Source organism: Pongo pygmaeus, chromosome 3, assembly GCF_028885625.2.
Source record: "Pongo pygmaeus isolate AG05252 chromosome 3, NHGRI_mPonPyg2-v2.0_pri, whole genome shotgun sequence".
NCBI classification, from domain to species: Eukaryota; Metazoa; Chordata; class Mammalia; order Primates; family Hominidae; genus Pongo; species Pongo pygmaeus.
The window spans coordinates 41,891,174-41,912,086 of record NC_072376.2 but is presented as its reverse complement, the minus strand read 5'-3'; the positions used below and the strand labels follow the sequence as shown (position 1 = coordinate 41,912,086).

Here is a 20,913-nt window from a genome sequence, read left to right as displayed (position 1 = left end):
TCAGGAGCCACCACCTAATGTATGGGAAGTAGTGTTTGGATCCTGCAGGAAAATGCAGCTTTCTGTGTATTTTGTACCAGGTACTGGATTGAGGACTTTATCACATTTATACCTGACAATCACATTTATACCTGAAACTATTAATTTATATGTTATAAGCAGATACTAGTATGCCCATTTTACAGATAAAGAATCTAGAAAGGATAACTGGACCAAGCACAGGTAGCTCGGCAGCACTGGGGGATATATGTAAGGAATTTGATTCCAGAGTGCGGGAAGCAAATAGGCTTTTCTAGCCTTCATCTATTACATTTGTAAAACAAGAGGAATGAAAATGTCCATCTCATTTAGGGGTGGGGTTGTGAGGATTAAATACAACAATACCTATTAAGTACTTAGAAACAATGCTGGACATCCCCATCATTTTTTTTTTAGTATTATTATTTCTAGAGGAGAGTTCTTCACTGCTAGCTGTTGTAACAGATGACTTTGAACAGCCATTTTGCTCTTAAATTACTTAAAGTTCTCTACTTAATTTGAGAATATGACCCCAAACCAGCTGTAGGTTTGATTATGGATACCAGTGTTTCACTTCACTTATGTATTTTACAGAAAATGAATTGTTAGCCACATTGGATATTAAGTTAACAAGCATTAGAATATATATTTTTCAACACCGTGGTAAAAGAAAACCCTTCATGGAATTGCTAATTTTTTTCTAGCTGAATTTGACATTCTAACACCATGTAAGTTTTGACTATAACTTATAGGACATTCAGGACATAAAGGCTGAAGTTGTCATCTGTACCCTTTTAAGCTCAACTTACATGTATTATGTAGACAGACCTCACTGTTTTGGGAATGGGCCACTGTTGAATGGCTTCTGAAAGAAATCCAGAATAAGCAAGTTATTGACTCAACTCCAGAAAAGAAGGGAAAAAAGAGAATTTGGGCTACTTCAGGTTTTGTTTTGATATGTCCCATGAGTCTCATACAATATATTTTGTATTGCTTTGAAAATAGTTTAGGCAAGTTTTAAACCACACTGAGTTTTCCTCCACTGCCAGCATTGGTGCTTCAGTACTGTGAATTTTCTTTTACCATTAGCAAAGCTGTTTCAGCTTTTTGGCTTAAAATTTTAAGATCAAAGTTTAACTTTGAAGGTGTTAATGTATCCTTATCAGAAGCAAAGATACTTTTTTATGATGTCCTAATGCAGAAAGATTGTTCAAATATTGTCTGGCACACTGCTTACTCCAAGTAGCTCTCAGTAAAGAAAGCCAACTTTGTTACATTTGAAATAAATGGGTTAGTAAAAAGTGTAAACATTACCAAAAAATGAAAATAACATATAAACAAATAATCTGTTCTCCTTTTCCTGGATTTAAGACAGTGTCTGCTGCAAGCCAAAGTATGTGGTTGAAAAAGTTCCATCAAACCCATTGTTTGGGCTCATAGAATTAAATGTGTCCTTTTTTTTAAAACAAAATTCAGCGAGGCTGGCTTGTGCTGAGAACCTTAAGTGAGGTTGTTCACAAATTTATACTGTGTCTGTTTTGAGAAGTTCTTCCTCCCCTCAACCCTGAATATTCTTTGCTTCATTTTTGGCTAAATGTCTGAACTCTTCCAAGAGCTCCCTGAGACCTAGAATTACAGATAAATGCTTTCTAACTAGTCTGCCCCCTTGCCATTCTCCCCCACAAGTTTGTTGACATTTCTGAGGGGCACATGCCATGCCTTGTGCCCTCTTTGCATCTCTGCCACTAATACCTTCTGATGAGTCAGCATACCCATAAAATGACAGTTTTTAGGAAACCTACTATGTGCCAGTATGCCTGGTGTATCTGCATACGCAATCTGTGCTCCTTTAGGGCTGGTGGTGTTTGTCTCAGTTCCAGATAGAGACTTTGAGTTCCCATGGCTAGCGAGTGCTAGAATCTTAAATGTGAACTTTGATTGCTTGAAGTCCCAAACTGTTTTTTGTTTGATTTTGGTTTTAAATAACCATACCTTCTCCAGTGGCAGCAGTGACTCATTTGCAGAAAGAAATATTCCAGCAGCTATCTCTCAAACTTATTAACTTGTTTCATTTTCATTCTCCATCCAACACTTATCCCCCTTTCCCATTTTCCCACCTCCTTTACCACTCACCACCAGGACCACAGAACCCCTGAAAGAGGGAGGCTCTTCTGGAATATGCCAATGCCCAAATCTTGTGATTATGGAATTCTGAAAAGACCTCATATTTAATTTTGCTAATACAACTGTACATGAAACGTTATTGACTATGTGTGTGTGTATATACATGTATGTATATATATGTGTGTGGGGGTGGGTATATGTGCATATATGTGTACGTGTATATATGTGCATATATATATGTGTGTGGGTATATATATGTGTGTATATATATATAAAATAATGGAAATTGTGTGCCTTTGAGATTTGCACTGAGAAAATATGGCAGATCATGATTCTTCTATTTTCTTACATTAATTAATTTAAATTATTTAGAAAATGGGCCCAACATTAGCTTTCTCTGTGGTTCTGGGTAACAATTTCTCACAGGCCCTAGTTGTTACCTTCTCCGAACTGTTGATTTGTAATTTGCTTATTTTGAGAAAGCCGGTTGTATATTCTGAGCAGCCTCTTGCTGGCTGAATTGAAGGCAGTGAGAGAGACTGGATGTCTGCCTACCCAGTTCCTCCCAGCATGCTTCCTTCTGCATTCACTGCTGCCACTGGAGAATATTTAATACCAAAGTCAAAATAAGTGTTTAGGAGGCTTTCACTGGTGGTTTAAAATAATTACCATGGGGGCTTTGGTAAAAGCCTTTATCCAGAAAACTCTTTAAATTATGTAATTATATCCTTTATCCCACTCTTCCTTCCTTTCCCTGGATTTGTCTGTCTTTGCTACATGTCCCCACCCCCGTGCTGAAACACAGACTGGACACAGATTCAGCACTTTGCTGCCTCTCTCTGCATTGTACCCTAAGTGAGACTAGATGCCTCACAAGCAGTTATTTGCCTGATGGAACCTATCATAATCCCAAATCTCAAACCTCTGTTGAGGGGCCAAGAGCAATTTACCCGGCACTACAACTTCCTCTTCGTACCTGCCTCCACTTTGTGACCCTTGACCTTTTTCAGATGGCATGACCCTTCTGGGAGATTGGACCACTTCCTCAATTACAGTATTCCATATCTACCCCCGTCCTGGGAAACCTATATTTGTGTATCAGCATAGCATGGAATTTTTTTCTCTTTTCCTCTCCCCATTATCTTTAGCAGTATATATTGATTAAATGCGTTCATTTGGCCGCCTTCCACTAAGCTGTTTGGAGGACCTCTTTGACCATGTGTTTTTAATGACTTCACCTTCTGTCTGCCTTACCCGTTTTGGAAAAATTACTTTATATTGGTTTGATTCTATACACATATGTTTTTCAACATTATGTTCTAGTACAGGTTAGGAGTTTGGAAACACCAAAGCTTTTTGATCAAAAACTACATCAAAAAAACTAATAAATACAATTTTTTAAAATAAATTTTAATTTTATAATGTGTCGGGGGTTGCAGGGGAACCACGTCAAAGAGAGCTAGTGATCCTGACTGGGATGAATACTAAATGGGCCAGTTGTACATAAATGTAGTTTCTCCCTACTCTCAGGCATACATTCTTTTACTACCGCCTGCAGTAGCTGGAGGAGTATTGATATATGTGTTGCGTAGGAGTATATGGAGTGCCCAGTGTTCCACTGAATCAATAACACATTGTAGAAAAGCAAGTAATACCCAATGGTTTATCCATGTGTTATTATGGGAACCATAACTCACTCTTTAAGAACGTGCTAACATTGTCTATACTTGATATGGTCATAATGTATTATTAAGAATGTTCCTAGAATGTTCCGTTAATTCATAATTTTAAAGTGTGAACATTTGGAGAGTGTAAGAGTAGAGACAGAATGAAACATTATTTGACCATAAATTTGTAAATACCTCATGTCTTAAATGATGATGAGGTGGAGCCACAAACCACCAAAACAGCTAATAAAATATGTGTTAGTTTAAGATTCTTATATATATCCTCTTATTTGACATTTTAAATTAATTTATAGTAGATTTTAAAAGGTAGAGCCTTAGCAAACTAAAGTAAGGTGCTGGTGGTGTTTTTGTTTCTTACTCCCAGTAAACATTTATTTCTCTGCTTTAAAAACAAAACCTAAGAATGAACTCAATGGTGTTGTGTCTGAAGAACATGTCAGCAAAACAAACCCTGGGTGTCGTCTTTATAATTAATTATTTTAAACCAAATACATACATTGATGTGGTCACCTACGCAGAACTATACAGATAATAAAAGAGAAATGCCGCATCAGTTTATAACTTTCCAGTTATTTTCAGTTAAGAATTCTATCAGGTTGGAGACAGAAATTAAGAGATAAAATCAGTGGTTAGTTATATAAATATTTGTCCGCCTACCATGTACCAAGAGCTATATGTCACATGAGACTAGATAATGCCATCTTTCCTAGATTGAGAAGACAGGTTTCCAGAAGTAGCTGATAGTATTGAATGTTGGCATTCAAAAGGTAAATTGAAATAAAATTGCCATTGGGAGATTTCATAAGAAAACTTAAAATTATCCCAGTAACATGAGATGGAGTCTCACTCTGTCGCCCAGGCTGGAGTGCAGTGGCGTGATCTCGGCTCACTGCAACCTTCACCTCCCAGGTTCAAGCGATTCTCATGCCTTAGCCTCCCAAGTAGCTGGGATTACAGGCACCTGTCATGTCATACCCGGTTAATTTTTGTATTTTTAGTACAGACAGAGTTTCACCATGTTGGCCAGGCTGGTGTTGAACTCCTGACCTCAGGTGATCCACCCGCCTCGGCCTCCCAAAGTGCTGGGATTACAGACATGAGATACCAAGCCTGACCATTTTTTTTTTTTTTTTGTGGCGCGATCTCAGCTCACTGCAACCTCTGCCTCCTGGGTTCAAGAAATTCTCCTGCCTCAGCCTCCTGAGTAGCTGGGATTACAGACATGTGCCACCACACCCGGCTAATTTTTTTGTTTTAGTAGAGAAGGGGTTTCACCATGTTGGCCAGGCTGGTCTCAAACTCCTGACCTCAAGGGATCTGCCCTCCTTGGCCTCCCAAAGTATTGGGATTACAGGTGGGAGCCACCTGGCCTGGCGCATTTCATGTTAGTACCTTTGTTAGGCCTGATAACAGAGGAAGGGCAGAACTAGCCTTTCCTGGATGTCACTTCATGCCAGGCACTGGACAGGGCACTTTATTCACAAATAAAGGAGTTAGCACATCTTATCACTACAATCACTCTATAAAATAGATAGTAACCCAGTCTTATGAATGAGAAAAATGTGATTCAGAGAAGTTAAGTCACCTGCCTGAGGAAAGACAGCCAGTACATGACAGAGCAAGGATTCGGAGGAAACCTTTCCAATACCACACAGTTGGCCTTCTAGAGTCAGTCAAACCAAAAAAATTACATTAAATTATGAGGCGGTACATTGAAATACATACATACCTCTGGCGAAGAGTTTATGATAGGCCATGAAATGAATTTACCCATAATACTTTTTGATATGTGTGATATAATCCTTTCTAGGACTCTAAGCTCACATAGCTGCCCAGAATCCAAAAGGGTTTTGGAGTTCTTGCTGTCTTAAGTAAGTGGTTGAAACTATTTCTTATTTCTTGTTTAACTTTTATCATTCATTAGGGAATTTTTTTCAAAATAACATTTAATTTTCCCTTTTCCAAGAAGGTGAAAAATGTTTGATTAGCTTATCTTTACCATACTGTACATCCACCTGAAGTTGACGAAAACCTGGAGTTCTGAGCCATAGGGTATGTTTCGACCTGTGGAACTTAGTTCTTTACAGTGTGACATCATTTTATTTTCAAATGTTATCAGTGTCCAGAACCATTGTATGCACCCTCACGGGCCAGCCTGGACTTTCTCACATCTCACTTTTTTATGACTGCACGTTTGTATGATACAGGCAGACCACTGCTTTCTCTACACTCTGGTAATTTGTGTGTGTCTGCTGACCAGCTATGAAGAGTTGTGTCACAGTGGCTCTGCCTCCAGTTACCTCGTTTCAGTAGAGTCACCATCTTTGTTCAGCAAGATTTCTGAAGGTGTTTTAATAACATTCTGTTGCATTTTTTACTTTCTAAGGAAGGGAAGTGAAAACAGAAACTTGTGTTGCTGATACTGTAGAGGGAAGCACAGGCTTCCTGAACTTATGTTCATTCTGACAAAGGTGAAAGTTGTATATCATCCAAAAGTGATTTGTTGTTAGTTCCGATCATATACTCATTTGCTTTACTGGTGGTGAACTCATGAAGAAAAATAACAAATCTGGAGGGAGGAGCCAAGATGGCCGAATAGAAGCAGCTCCGCTCTACAGCTCCCAGCGTGAGCGACGCAAAAGACGGGCGATTTCTGCATTTCCATCTGAGGTACCGGGTTCATCTCACTAGGGAGTGCCAGACAGTGGGTGCAGGTCGGTGGGTGCGCGCACCGTGCGCGAGCCGAAGAAGGGCGAGGCATTGCCTCACTCGGGAAGCACAAGGGGTCAGGGAGTTCCCTTTCCTAGTCAAAGAAAGGGGTGACAGACGGCACCTGGAAAATCGGGTCACTCCCATCCGAATACTGCGCTTTTCCAATGGGCTTAAAAAACAGCGCACCAGGAGATTATATCCCGCACCTGGCTCAGAGGGTCCTACGCCCACGGAATCTCGCTGATTGCTAGCACAGCAGTCTGAGATCAAACAGCAAGTCGGCAGCGAGGCTGGGGGAGGGGCGCCCGCCATTGCCCAGGCTTGCTTAGGTAAACAAAGCAGCTGGGAAGCTCGAACTGGGTGGAGCCCGCCACAGCTCAAGGAGGCCTGCCTGCCTCTGTAGGCTCCACCTCTGGGGGCAGGGCACAGACAAACAAAAAGACAGCAGTAACCTCTGCAGACTTAAATGTCCCTGTCTGACAGCTTTGAAGAGAGCAGTGGTTCTCCCAGCACACAGCTGGAGATCTGAGAACGGGCAGACTGCCTCCTCAAGTGGGTCCCTGACCCCTGACCCCCAAGCAGCCTAACTGGGAGGCACCCCCCAGCAGGGACAGACTGACACCTCACACGGCCGGGTACTCCAACAGACCTGCAGCTGAGGGTCCTGTCTGTTAGAAGGAAAACTAACAAACAGAAAGGACATCCACACCATCATCAAAGACCAAAAGTAGATAAAACCACAAAGATGGGGAAAAAACAGAGCAGAAAAACTGGAAACTCTAAAAAGCAGAGCGCCTGTCCTCCTCCAAAGGAATGCAGTTCCTCACCAGCAACGGAACAAAGCTGGATGGAGAATCACTTTGACTAGCTGAGAGAAGAAGGCTTCAGACGATCAAATTACTCCGAGCTACGGGAGGATATTCAAACCAAAGGCAAAGAAGTTGAAAACTTTGAAAAAAATTTAGACGAATGTATAACTAGAATAACCAATACAGAGAAGTGCTTAAAGGAGCTGATGGAGCTGAAAGCCAAGGCTCGAGAACTACGTGAAGAATGCAGAAGCCTCAGGAGCCGATGCGATCAAATGGAAGAAAGGGTATCACTGATGGAAGATGAAATGAATGAAATGAAGCGAGAAGGGAAGTTTAGAGAAAAAAGAATAAAAAGAAACGAGCAAAGCCTCCAAGAAATATGGGACTGTGTGAAAAGACCAAATCTACGACTGATTGGTGTACCTGAAAGTGACGGGGAGAATGGAACCAATTTGGAAAACACTCTGCAGGATATTATCCAGGAGAACTTCCCCAATCTAGCAAGGCAGGCCAACATTCAGATTCAGGAAATACAGAGAACACCACAAAGATACTCCTCGAGAAGAGCAACTCCAAGACATGTAATTGTCAGATTCACCAAAGTTGAAATGAAGGAAAAAATGTTAAGGGCAGCCAGAGAGAAAGGTCAGGTTACCCTCAAAGGGAGGCCCATCAGACTAACAGCGGATCTCTCAGCAGAAACTCTACAAGCCAGAAGAGAGTGGGGGCCAATATTCAACATTCTTAAAGAATTTTCAACCCAGAATTTCATATCCAGCCAAACTAAGCTTCATAAGTGAAGGAGAAATAAAATACTTTACAGACAAGCAAATGCTGAGAGATTTTGTCACCACCAGCCCTGCCCTAAAAGAGCTCCTGAAGGAAGCGCTAAACATGGAAAGGCACAACCGGTACCAGCCGCTGCAAAATCATGCCAAAATGTAAAGACCATCGAGACTAGGAAGAAACTGCATCAACTAAGGAGCAAAATAACCAGCTAACATCATAATGACAGGATCAAATTCACACATAACAATATTAACTTTAAATGTAAATGGACTAAATGCTCCAATTAAAAGACACAGACTGGCAAATTGGATAAAGAGTCAAGACCCATCAGTGTGCTGTATTCAGGAAACCCATCTCACGTGCAGATACACACATAGGCTCAAAATAAAAGGATGGAGGAAGATCTACCAAGCAAATGGAAAACAAAAAAAGGCAGGGGTTGCAATCCTAGTCTCTGATAAAACAGACTTTAACCAACAAAGATCAAAAGAGACAAAGAAGGCCATTACATAATGGTAAAGGGATCAATTCAACAAGAAGAGCTAACTATCCTAAATATATATGCACCCAATACAGGAGCACCCAGATTCATAAAGCAAGTCCTGAGTGACCTACAAAGAGACTTAGACTCCCACACATTAATAATGGGAGACTTTAACACCCCACTGTCAACATTAGACAGATCAACGAGACAGAAAGTCAACAAGGATACCCAGGAATTGAACTCAGCTCTGCACCAAGCAGACCTAATAGACATCTACAGAACTCTGCACCCCAAATCAACAGAATATACATTTTTTTCAGCACCACACCACACCTATTCCAAAATTGACCACATACTTGGAAGTAAAGCTCTCCTCAGTAAATGTAAAAGAACAGAAATTTTAACAAACGATCTCTCAGATCTAGCAATCAAGCTAGAACTCAGGATTAAGAATCTCACTCAAAACCACTCAACTGCATGGAAACTGAACAACCTGCTCCTGAATGACTACTGGGTACATAACGAAATGAAGGCAGAAATAAAGATGTTCTTTGAAACCAACGAGAACCAAGACACAACATACCAGAATCTCTGGGATGCATTCAAAGCAGTGTGTAGAGGGAAATTTATACCACTAAATGCCCACAAGAGAAAGCAGGAAATATCCCAAATTGACACCCTAACATCACAATTAAAAGAACTAGAAAAGCAAGAGCAAACACATTCAAAAGCTAGCAGAAGGCAAGAAATAACTAAAATCAGAGCAGAAGTGAAGGAAATAGAGACACAAAAAACCCTTCAAAAAATTAATGAATCCAGGAGTTGGTTTTTTGAAAGGATCAACAAAATTGATAGACCGCTAGCAAGATTAATAAAGAAAAAAAGAAGAATCAAATAGATGCAATAAAAAATGATAAAGGGGATATCACCACCGATCCCACAGAAATACAAACTACCATCAGAGAATACTACAAACACCTCTACGCAAATAAACTAGAAAATCTAGAAGAAATGGATAAATTCCTCGACACATACACTCTCCCAAGACGAAACCAGGAAGAAGTTGAATCTCTGAATAGACCAATAACAGGAGCTGAAATTGTGGCAATGATCAATAGCTTACCAACCAAAAAGAGTCCAGGACCAGATGGATTCACAGCCGAATTCTACCAGAGGTACAAGGAGGAACTGGTACCATTCCTTCTGAAACTATTCCAATCAATAGAAAAAGAGGGAATCCTCCCTAACTCATTTTATGAGGCCAGCATCATCCTGATACCAAAGCTGGGCAGAGACACAACTGAAAAAGAGATTTTTAGACCAATATCCTTGATGAACATTGATGCAAAAATTCTCAATAAAATATTGGCAAACCGAATCCAGCAGCACATCAAAAAGTTTATCCACCATGATCAAGTGGGCTTCATCCCTGGGATGCAAGGCTGGTTCAATATATGCAAATCAATAAATGTAATCCAGCATATAAGCAGAACCAAAGACAAAAACCACATGATTATCTCAATAGATGCAGAAAAGGCCTTTGACAAAATTCAACAACCCTTCATGCTAAAAACTCTCAATAAATTAGGTATTGATGGGACGTATCTCAAAATAATAAGAGCTATCTATGACAAACCCATAGCCAATATCATACTGAATGGGCAAAAACTGGAAGCATTCCCTTTGAAAACTGGCACAAGACAGGGATGCCCTCTCACCACTCCTATTCAACATAGTGTTGGAAGTTCTGGCCAGGGCAATTAGACAGGAGAAGGAAATCAAGGGTATTCAATTAGGAAAAGAGGCAGTCAAATTGTCCCTGTTTGCAGACGACATGGTTGTATGTCTAGAAAACCCAATTGTCTCAGCCCAAAATCTCCTTAAGCTGATAAGCAACTTCAGCAAAGTCTCAGGATACAAAATCAATGTACAAAAATCACAAGCATTCTTATACACCAACAGACAGAGAGCCAAATCATGAGTGAACTCCCATTCACAATTGCTTCAAAGAGAATAAAATACTTAGGAATCCAACTTACAAGGGATGTGAAGGACCTCTTCAAGGACAACTACAAACCACTGCTCAAGGAAATAAAAGGAGGATACAAACAAATGGAAGAACATTCCATGCTCATGGGTAGGAAGAATCAATATCGTGAAAATGGCCATACTGCCCAAGGTAATTTACAGATTCAATGCCATCCTCATCAAGCTACCAATGACTTTCCTCACAGAATTGGAAAAAACTACTTTAAAGTTCATATGGAACCAAAAAAGAGCCCACATTGCCAAGTCAATCCTAAGCCAAAAGAACAAAGCTGGAAGCGTCACACTACCTGACTTCAAACTATACTATAAGGCTACAGTAACCAAAACAGCATGGTACTGGTACCAAAACAGAGATATAGATCAATGGAACAGAACAGAGCCCTCAGAAATAATGCCACATATCTACAACTATCTGATCTTTGACAAACCTGAGAAAAACAAGCAATGGGGAAAGGATTCCCTATTTAATAAATGGTGCTGGGAAAACTGGCTAGCCATATGTAGAAAGCTGAAACTGGATCCCTTCCTTACACTTTATACAAAAATCAATTCAAGATGGATTAAAAACTTAAACGTTAGACCTAAAACCATAAAAACCCTAGAAGAAAACCTAGGCATTACCATTCAGGACATAGGCATGGGCAAGGACTTCATGTCTAAAACACCAAAAGCAATGGCAACAAAAGCCAAAATTGACAAATGGGATCTAATTAGACTCAAGAGCTTCTGCACAGCAAAAGAAACTACCATCAGAGTGAACAGGCAACCTACAAAATGGGAGAAAATTTTCGCAACCTACTCATCTGACAAAGGGCTAATATCCAGAATCTACAATGAACTCCAACAAATTTACAAGAAAAAACAAACAACCCCATCAAAAAGTGGGCGAAGGACATGAACAGACACTTCTCAAAAGAAGACATTTATGCAGCCAAAAAGCACATGAAAAAATGCTCACCATCACTGGCCATCAGAGAAATGCAAATCAAAACCACAATGAGACACCATCTCACACCAGTTAGAATGGCAATCATTAAAAAGTCAGGAAACAACAGGTGCTGGAGAGGATGTGGAGAAATAGGAACACTTTTACACTGTTGGTGGGACTGTAAACTAGTTCAACCCTTGTGGAAGTCAGTGTGGCGATTCCTCAGGGATCTAGAACTAGAAATGCCATTTGACCCAGCCATCCCATTACTGGGTATATACCCAAAGGACTATAAATCATGCTGCTATAAAGACACATGCACACATATGTTTATTGCGGCATTATTCACAATAGCAAAGACTTGGAACCAACCCAAATGTCCAACAGTGATAGACTGGATTAAGAAAATGTGGCACATATATACACCATGGAATACTATGCAGCCATAAAAAATGATGAGTTCATGTCCTTTGTAGGGACATGGATGAAATTGGAAATCATCATTCTCAGTAAACTATCGCAAGAACAAAAAACCAAACACCGCATATTCTCACTCATAGGTGGGAATTGAACAATGAGAACACATGGACACAGGAAGGGGAACATCACACTCTGGGGACTGTTGTGGGGTGGGGGGAGGGGGGAGGGATAGCATTGGGAGATATACCTAATGCTAGATGACGAGTTAGTGGGTGCAGCGCACCAGCATGGCACATGTATACATATGTAACTAACCTGCACATTGCGCACATGTACCCTAAAACCTAAAGTATAATAATAATAAATTAATTAAAAAAAAAGAAAAATAACAAATCCAAGAATAACAAAATTATCTTAGTTCATTCAGGCTAACAAAAGTACCATAGACTGTGGGGCTTAAACACCAAGTATGTTTCCCACATTTCTGGAGACCAAGGAATTCAAGATCAAGGTGGCAGCAGATTTGGTGTCTCTTGAGAGCCTTCTTCCTGGTTCATAGACAGTGTCTTCTTGTGTTTGTGCATGATGGAAGAAGAAGGGAGCTCTCCAGAAATGCTTTAAGGACCCTAATCCCATTCATGAGGACTCCACCCTCGTGACCTAATCACTTCCAAAGACCTTACCTCTTAATGCCATCAAAACAGGAGTTAGGATTTCAACGTATGAATTTTGGTGGGATATAGACCCTCATTCCATAATAGAAACACATTATTAAATGATGTATCTGAAACTCAAAGTATAATGCAGAATTTTGATTTTTTTTGTTCCTTTCTGGGAATAGAATCCTCCTTGTAACATAAGTTTATCATTTGACCTGCACACATTTAACAGATTCCTAAGAATAAGTATAGATGCTGGATACTTGTTTGTGTTTGGACCTAAATGCCAAAGTATACTTTAAATAAGTATAGACAGGCTTTTTCCTTTTACTTTTTTGTTTGGGGTTAGCCTTGCTGACAGACACCTTCTGGGACATATATGAGAGAGCACATGTTATTTACTGAAGCCACAAATAAGTAATTGCAGCCTCAGAGCAAGATCTGGAAGCCACTACCATTAGCTGCTTCATGTCGGACTATTTACCCATAATCTTCACCTCGTCTCTGCTGTGTGAACCCCTGGCTAACTGGTCATCGAGTCAAATTCTGGAGGCTTTGCTTTTCCTTTCCTTAGGGATGTTTCCACATTCTCTACTAGGGTGTTCCTTGGATTTGTTCCTAAGTAATACTGTCTTTCCTGTAAACCTCGGCTAGAAAGCTGAAAAGGACCATTTTTATGCAGGTGCTTTCTGCAGCATTACTTTAGGGGCCATCAAAAACACAGTCCTTGGGTGGCCTCACATGTTCTTTGCACATCTGGCCTGTGGGTTCGTTAGCTTGTTCCAAGCAGAGTTTTGCCAAAATGAAAACGACAACTTGCATGCTATGATATTTTCCAAACAAATCAGGGCTTTTAATTTATTTCACTATGAAACTGTGTCAGATTTCATTGTCTAGGGCACCCTCACATCTCACTTTTTTATGGCTGCACATTTATGATATAGGCCTGTTTTTTAATCAAGGGTTTTTATCAAGGGTTTCCTCAATATTAATGAAAAAGATTGCCATAAAGCTGCTAGTCTCTGATTTCTCAAAGATTGCTGTTACATTATTTTATTAGCGTTTATTATATGAACATATTACCTGTTTGGGCAGGTTATATCTTAATGATTCAAAGTGAGGAATTCTACTTGGCCTCATTATCTGCCAAGCATGTTTCTTTATTTTTATTTCTCAAGCATGTTTCTTATAAACCAAATAAATATTATTTCTCCTTGGCCCACTGTTTTACAACCAAGGTTGATGACTAAGTAGCTGATCTAAATATATACATTGTATTACATTCACTAGACAATTTAAGATATTTGAGGCCAAAGCAGATGCTAGATCATAACTACCTCTTTTTCATTTTCTCTATGAGATAAGCACATTAGCATTTTGTTTATTCTAAATCAGAGTATTTAAGAGTATACAGGACTTTTACAGGCAGCAGACAACAATCCTTAAAATGGTCACACAAGAAAACCACTTTAACTTCCTATAAGATATTCTCCAATCATTAATAATTTGGTTATTCTGTTATTACCTTTTCATCAAAGACCTCTGTTCCAAAGGGAATATAGACATATAAATAGATAAGCTACTCGACATCATGCTACCTTGTATAAGTATACTGTAAATGAAGTATTTCAGGGATCCAAAAGATAGAGGTATTGATGTCACCTGGAGGACTCAGGGAAAGTAGGGTCAAGGGAATGTGTCTTGGTTTATTTGTTCATTATTTTTAGAATAAGAAAATTGTGACCTTTTAGGTAGGCTTAAAGAAAAAGGAAATAGTGCCAATGGGGAGAATGAAGATGCAAAGAGAAGTGAAAGAAACAAAGGTGAGAAGGCAGGTGTTACCCCAGCTCAGGAACTAGAGGGGATTAGGTAAAGGGAAGTTTTGAGGTTAAGGAAGGAAAGTTGAGGCAATTCTTTCTGCTATAAATGTATAAATGTTCTCAGTAAAACAGGCCAATGTTTGCCGAAGTGACAGGGGCCAAATTTGGACTCTTGAGGAGAGAAGCAAAGGTCTGGAGTAGCCTCTGGGAAACATGGAATCCACTAGGCATGGATAAAAGACTAGACCAGCAGTGATGAGCAGCCACATAAGAAGAGGGAGCTGGAGTAGATCCTGCCCTCGCAGTGAGGTGGCTTTTTCCTTTCTGTGTTAACGAGACAGAACCCAGAGGTTGTGTTGGGTGTGGCCTAAATGGTGAATTTGCAAGGCAAGAAAGCATGGTAGGAGGTTCAGGCTAAGGGCTTCCAGTGAGCACTGGGCTCTGTCTGTGTGGTGCTGTGGGTATGGGAAGAGCAGAGCAGAATGGTTGTCCAGAATGACCACACAGGCTGCAGGTCAGGGAAGAGGCACGAGAATCTCACTTTCCACTGTGGCTCCCTCCCTTGCCTGACTGTTTGAACCCCAGCCTTTTCTCTTACCTGTCCATCTCCCCAAACTGCCTTTGCCTTGCAATGTCTCTGATGCTCCTGGACTTTCAGCCCACAAGTGAAAATATGCAGAACAAGGAAATAGAGATCTTTTATTTCATTGAGCCTGTGGTCTTTGATCCTTTTTCTGATTTAGCTTCTCATTGCTGTATTTTCACTTTTACAAGTCACTAAGTTTCAATATTTAAAAATTTCCCCCTTCAGTAGCCAAAAAACAAAACAACAGCTAATATAGTAATAAATTTATCCTTAGCTACAGGAGATAAGCTTCAATGCAATGCAGCCATAAAGTATGGCTCCTGGACTTAGGGGAGAAGCAATAAAGTTTCATAAATAAAAGAATTTGAAAATACTCCCAGCAGTAAATAAGGATAAAATATAACTTGTAACTGGCAGCACACAGCTAACAACAGAGCTTACAGAAGAAAACTATAAACTAAAATGAGAAAATGTTTGCAGCTTTTTTGTTGTTGTTACCTTGCACCCTAGGTGGGCTGACGAATGAATTCACTGTGAGAAGTTTTTGACTCACCTTCTGAAATGTTATTTCTATCACATCTCTTGACACCTTCTGATTTGCCGGAGATCTGTGATAGTCACCAACAAAACCTAGGGGTACTGATGTCACGAATTTAAAGAATTTTCAATAAATTTTAAGGTGTTAGAGAATGCCTTAGAAAGGAGGGAGAGTGGGGACCATGGGTGGGACTGCATACCCTATGTTGGTTCATGAGGGCATTTCACAGGTCTGGGGTTTACTTGACTTTCAGTCTTATTTTGCAGCTGAGCTTTCAAGAAATTCGAAGTCCTCCTGAGGTCCGTCTCAGGTTTCATTTCAGGTTTTCAGCTCAGAAATCACTTGGGCAATAGCTTAAAAGAAAATACAGAGGTATTTTAGTGAGCAATGCCTTTGAAAGTCTGTTAAAGTACTGGATTATTTGTTCCCTAGAAAATTAGGGAGCAAAGAGAAGACCTCTCTCTGTGTGTGTCTCTCTCTCACTCTCTCTCTTTCTCTAATCAGAAGTGATAATAAAGGGGGAAATGGAGCATTGCCAACGGGATGAAATCAGAATTTATCAATGCTCTCATTCAACAAATATGTATTTCCTGAGCATCTGTAATTGCAGACACTGCCTTTGTTGCTGGGAAACAGGTTTAACGCGGTCTTTCCTGTCAAGAAACTCAGGGTTTTGCTGCAGTAGAATGAGTTACCCTTGGTAGCGTGGACTGAACCTGGGAGGGCTTACAGGGTAAGCTTGGTTTTTGAAGGCAGCAGATGATCCTCTGGAGAGGAGGACGTTCCAGGAAGAGGGAAACCAAAGGAACCAAGATTGTGAAGGGCACTGGGAAGGAAAGTTAGGCTCAGAATGTAGGAAGCCTTACATGCCATGTTAAGGAGTTTGGACTTTATTGTGTGTCAGCTGTAGAAAGCCCTAGAAAATTTTTAAAGCAAGAAGAGACAAGATTTGTGTTTTAAATTTGTTTTATAAAGAGACGTCTCTGTTGGCGGGAAAGACAAGATGAGAGACAGATGATGAGGGCTCAAGGGAAGCAACAGAGGGACTGGTGTGGGCATTCCATTTCTAACTTGCTGCGCCTGGTACTGTCTGAAGTTTGGTTTGTTGTTTTTTTGCTGGATTGCATAGAAAAAGACAGGCTACCGCAGAAATTTAATTCTCACTTTGATGTCACTACTTAATAGCCACATATTTTTAAGCAAGGAACTGAAACACTCTCATCTGCAGACTGGAGATAATAGTAGTGCCTCCTGCTCAGGGTGGTAGCAAGTGTTAACTTAAATGTTGCATCTCTATGTTGCATCTCAGAACTGTGCTTAGTGTGTAGTATGTGCTAAATATTTTTTATCAGTTCATTGACTTATTTGTTCATTTAATCTATATGAATTTGCTGTTAAGATAATCCAGGGGATATCTATTATAGATTGTCATTAGTAAATTTTGCTTGTGGAATTATTACCAACATTTTTCACTTCTTTAAGTCCTCTTGGGCCAAAAATTTCCAGCAGGAAACAGGAGGGTGAGGCTTGTAAATTAAAACAGCTACTCTCCCCCCGCCCCTGATGTAAAGTGTGAACAGAAAATTTTGCAAAGAATGCTGCTATATGGTGGTCCTTTGTGTCACTGTGTGTAATGGGGAACAGGGCAACTGTTAAGTGAAGCTTCAGCATTAGGAAAGTTGGGCAGTCTTTCTTTATAGTACAACTTGGTTCTATTATTTTGGTAAAAGGATTCTGATATTCCAGAACATAGTGGGAACCACATTTGCATACAAATGTAAAAACACCTTCAAAAATCCCCAACATAAAATTTTAATTACCTATGCCTTTGCTTCTCTGAAATAACTATAAAATGACCATATATATATAAAACGACATGCTTAAATTGGAACAATAATTGTAAATCCCATGAACATAATAAAAATTGTTATATAAGTGTACTGTATTTTTATTGTAGGTATATTTTATATAAATATGTATATTTGTATTTATTTTATAAATAACTGTAGGCTTAGCACTCAGAACAGAAATCTGATAGGAGGGGAATTACTCATTATATTTCCTTGTGCCAGGCCAGTGTTGTGTTTCTTCACCATGGTAGGGCTCTTGTGAAATAGGAAATTGGCTCCATTAGGTTATAGGAAGAATCTATAGGATGTGGGGAGAAAAACTAAATATATTGAAACTTTATCCCTTTGAAGAGCTGGGAAAGCAGTTCTTGACAAAGGGAGACAAATAGCTGAGGTGAACAAAGCTGTCTTGACACTAAAGGCTTTTATTGTCCCTGAAAGTGAACTCTTCACTGATAGAAGGTGTTCTTTTATTTGATCCATCAAGATTACCAAGTCACAGGTCACCATCCCCAACTAAATACAACATCATAAAATCATGATTAAAATTACAAAAGCCAGTTCATAAAAGTGGCAAGAGTTTACAGATTGTGCATTTCCTCCTCTTAGTTACTAGGAGTTAAATTCAATAGCATTGAGGATTTTTGAAAGAATGCCTGTAAATTATTTAAATTACAGTTTGCTTAATGAAATGATACATTCTGAGAAACATGACATTAGGCAATTTTGTCATTGTGTGAACATCATAGAGGGTACTTGCACAAACCTAGATGGCATAGCCTATTCCAGACTCAGGCTATACAAGATAGCCTATTGCTCCTAGGCTACAAGCCCATATAGCCTGTTACTGTACTGAATACTGTAGGCAGTTGTAACACAGTGGTATTTGTATATCTAAACACAGAAAAGGCAGAGTAAAAATATGGTCTCACCATCTTATGGGCCCACCATGGGATATTCAGTCTGTTGACCAAAACATATTTACGTGATGCATATATTCCCCCAACTTCTTCCCTTTATTCATGGAGTAGCAACTTTGACTAGCTCATAAATTAACACAATTTTTAACAAAATAATTTGCTGAAAATACGTTTGCAGTATTGTGATTGCATGGTCACGTAAAAAGTAAAGTAGAGGTTCCTCTTCAAAGACTTTCCTCCCCATCTAATTAGGAATAAATAGTAATTTCTCTTAAAAGCAAAATTTATTCAAAGACCTGTGCTAGCCATAATAAAGAAATCAACGTACTTTATGTTCCTAGCTCCCACAATTTAGCCTAAATATTTGCCCCAACATGCTTATACTGGTCCAAGCAAGATTAGGTCATAGCCTGTTCCTCTTCCTTATTTAAAAGTGTTTTTACCTTTCTCAGCATTCCACGTTACTTCCTCCTTCCTTTGTTCTCTTTTACCTTTGCCTCTTTTAGAAGGTTCTAAGTTGCTAGCCAGTCGGGACAAATACAGAATGTGAGGTCCCATTCCAGCCAATGGAGACCGGACACAGCAGTAGGGTGAACACGTCAGGTTATAAATGACCCTGTCTCTTTTGTTCAGTGTACTCTCGTGGCAAAACTGCTGGCGAGTGTACCCTTTCTGCAAAAAGTAAAAATGGCCTTACTAAATACATTAAATTTATGTTCAAGTGCTATTTCTTTACGGCACCAGGGAACAAGCATTTCAAACAATGATGGTTAGAATAATGAGCAAAGACTACAGAATCACCTGAGAAACAGGTGACTTATAGTCTAGTCCCAACCCTGCTAGGAACAGATGTGTGACTTCAACGAAGTAACTAACTTTTTTGATAACAATTGTCCGGGCTCCTGAGGGGCTAGTAAGAATCAAATGACTGAAAGTATGTGAAAGCAATTTGAAACATAAAAAGCACTAAAAATAACTAAATGTAGTTGCCAAATATCCTTAAGGCATCGTAGTAGAACAAATGGGAGTAAATGTTGATGGCATTTTTGCTTGTTTAATATTCCAGGGAACAAGGGAAACTCTCAGTCGTCACTGTACTACCCTTGGTGATGCTCTCCGGAAAGAGAATGATTTTGCTCTTATAATTGATGGGAAAACCCTCAAATATGCCTTAACCTTTGGAGTACGACAGTATTTCCTGGACTTAGCTTTGTCATGCAAAGCTGTCATTTGCTGTCGGTAAGTTCTCCTTATCATTGTCAGATTTTAGTAAAGAATGACTTGATATAAGTTCTTGATTTATAAACGTCAATGAAAGTAATCCAGAGTTTACAAAAGTTAGGTTACTTACTAATGTGTTCACTCAAGACTTGAGGTTCACAAACTGGGATGGAATTTGTTAGTTTTAAAAAGTGAGTCCTAACAATCATTAACAAGTATTGTTCCTCATTTGAATCGACAGGTTTCTTGCCATTATCTTTGTTTAAAATGTATTATCTACCTGCATTTCCACCTAGGGCCTTTCTTTAAAGGTCCTGTTTTCTATATTTAAATCTTTGATCCAGCTGCTAAGACTTATTTTGGGGGAATAGCATGATGAAAGATGCAAACTGAATCATTTTCCAAATAGCTGGGCATTTTTCTGAGAGGTATTTATTGACTATACATTCCTTTGCCCTCTAATTTATAAAATTGCCTATATCCTAAATTAAAATCTCTTTTGAGTTATCAAGGCCTAATTCATAGAAATGCATTTTTGTAAACGACATAGCTCCAGTCCTTCCTGAGTTTCTTGTCAAGGAATCTTCCCCATATTTACGTATAAATTGTTTAAACTCTGTCTTCCTAAGACCTAAAGTAGGTTCATGAATATGATGAATAGCCCAGTCTCCTCTTTTCTGATCACCATGAAAACTAAGGATTTCCCCTTTGTCATTCACTATTGAATCTTAGGAGTTGATCAGTTTAGATCCTGGGTAGCAATTTCTCAAATTGCCTTCTTTTCCTGGGACATAAAATGTTAGCAGAGATCTGAAAGATTTCTCAGAATCTGTGCTTTTGGTATTATCTTTAAAACTATTCTATGTGCTTTTATCGTTTTCTTTAAAAAGACATTTACTAATAAAGTTATGCTTTTTATATATACCTTTTTGGTCTGGGTTTATTCACTTAAATATTTTGTATATGGTATTATTTATGAATTATAAGCTATACCTTGTAGACATTTCCTAAGTTTCAGTTGAGACATACTTTCTGAAATATAATTTAAACTATTCTCAATATCTTTTATAAGCATCATTTTAGCCTATAAAATTATACCATATTCAGAGAATTAAGAGTTGCTTATCTTTCCCAGGAGTCTAATCATTTTAGTCATATAATTTCTTTTTCTTTTCTGTGGTATGTATTAACAAATAATATTACTATAACGTTCTTGGACAATATATTGTACAGATGTTTAATATTAGTCATCAGGCTCTTTGCTTAATCATAAAGAGACTGGAAATTATTTTGAC

General features: G+C 39.1%; 1 protein-coding gene across 9 annotated transcripts in view; it reads left to right on the top strand.

Annotated features, from left to right (window-relative positions):
* Window positions 1-20,913, top strand: part of ATP8A1 (ATPase phospholipid transporting 8A1) — a 256,747-nt gene that overhangs the window by 160,588 nt on the left and 75,246 nt on the right. For all 9 annotated transcript variants that reach the window (XM_063663611.1, XM_054484585.1, XM_054484583.1 and 6 more), the window contains one exon: window positions 19,464-19,636. In XM_063663611.1, coding sequence (XP_063519681.1) covers window positions 19,464-19,636 — 173 coding nt within the window. The remainder of the gene's footprint in view (window positions 1-19,463; window positions 19,637-20,913) is intronic.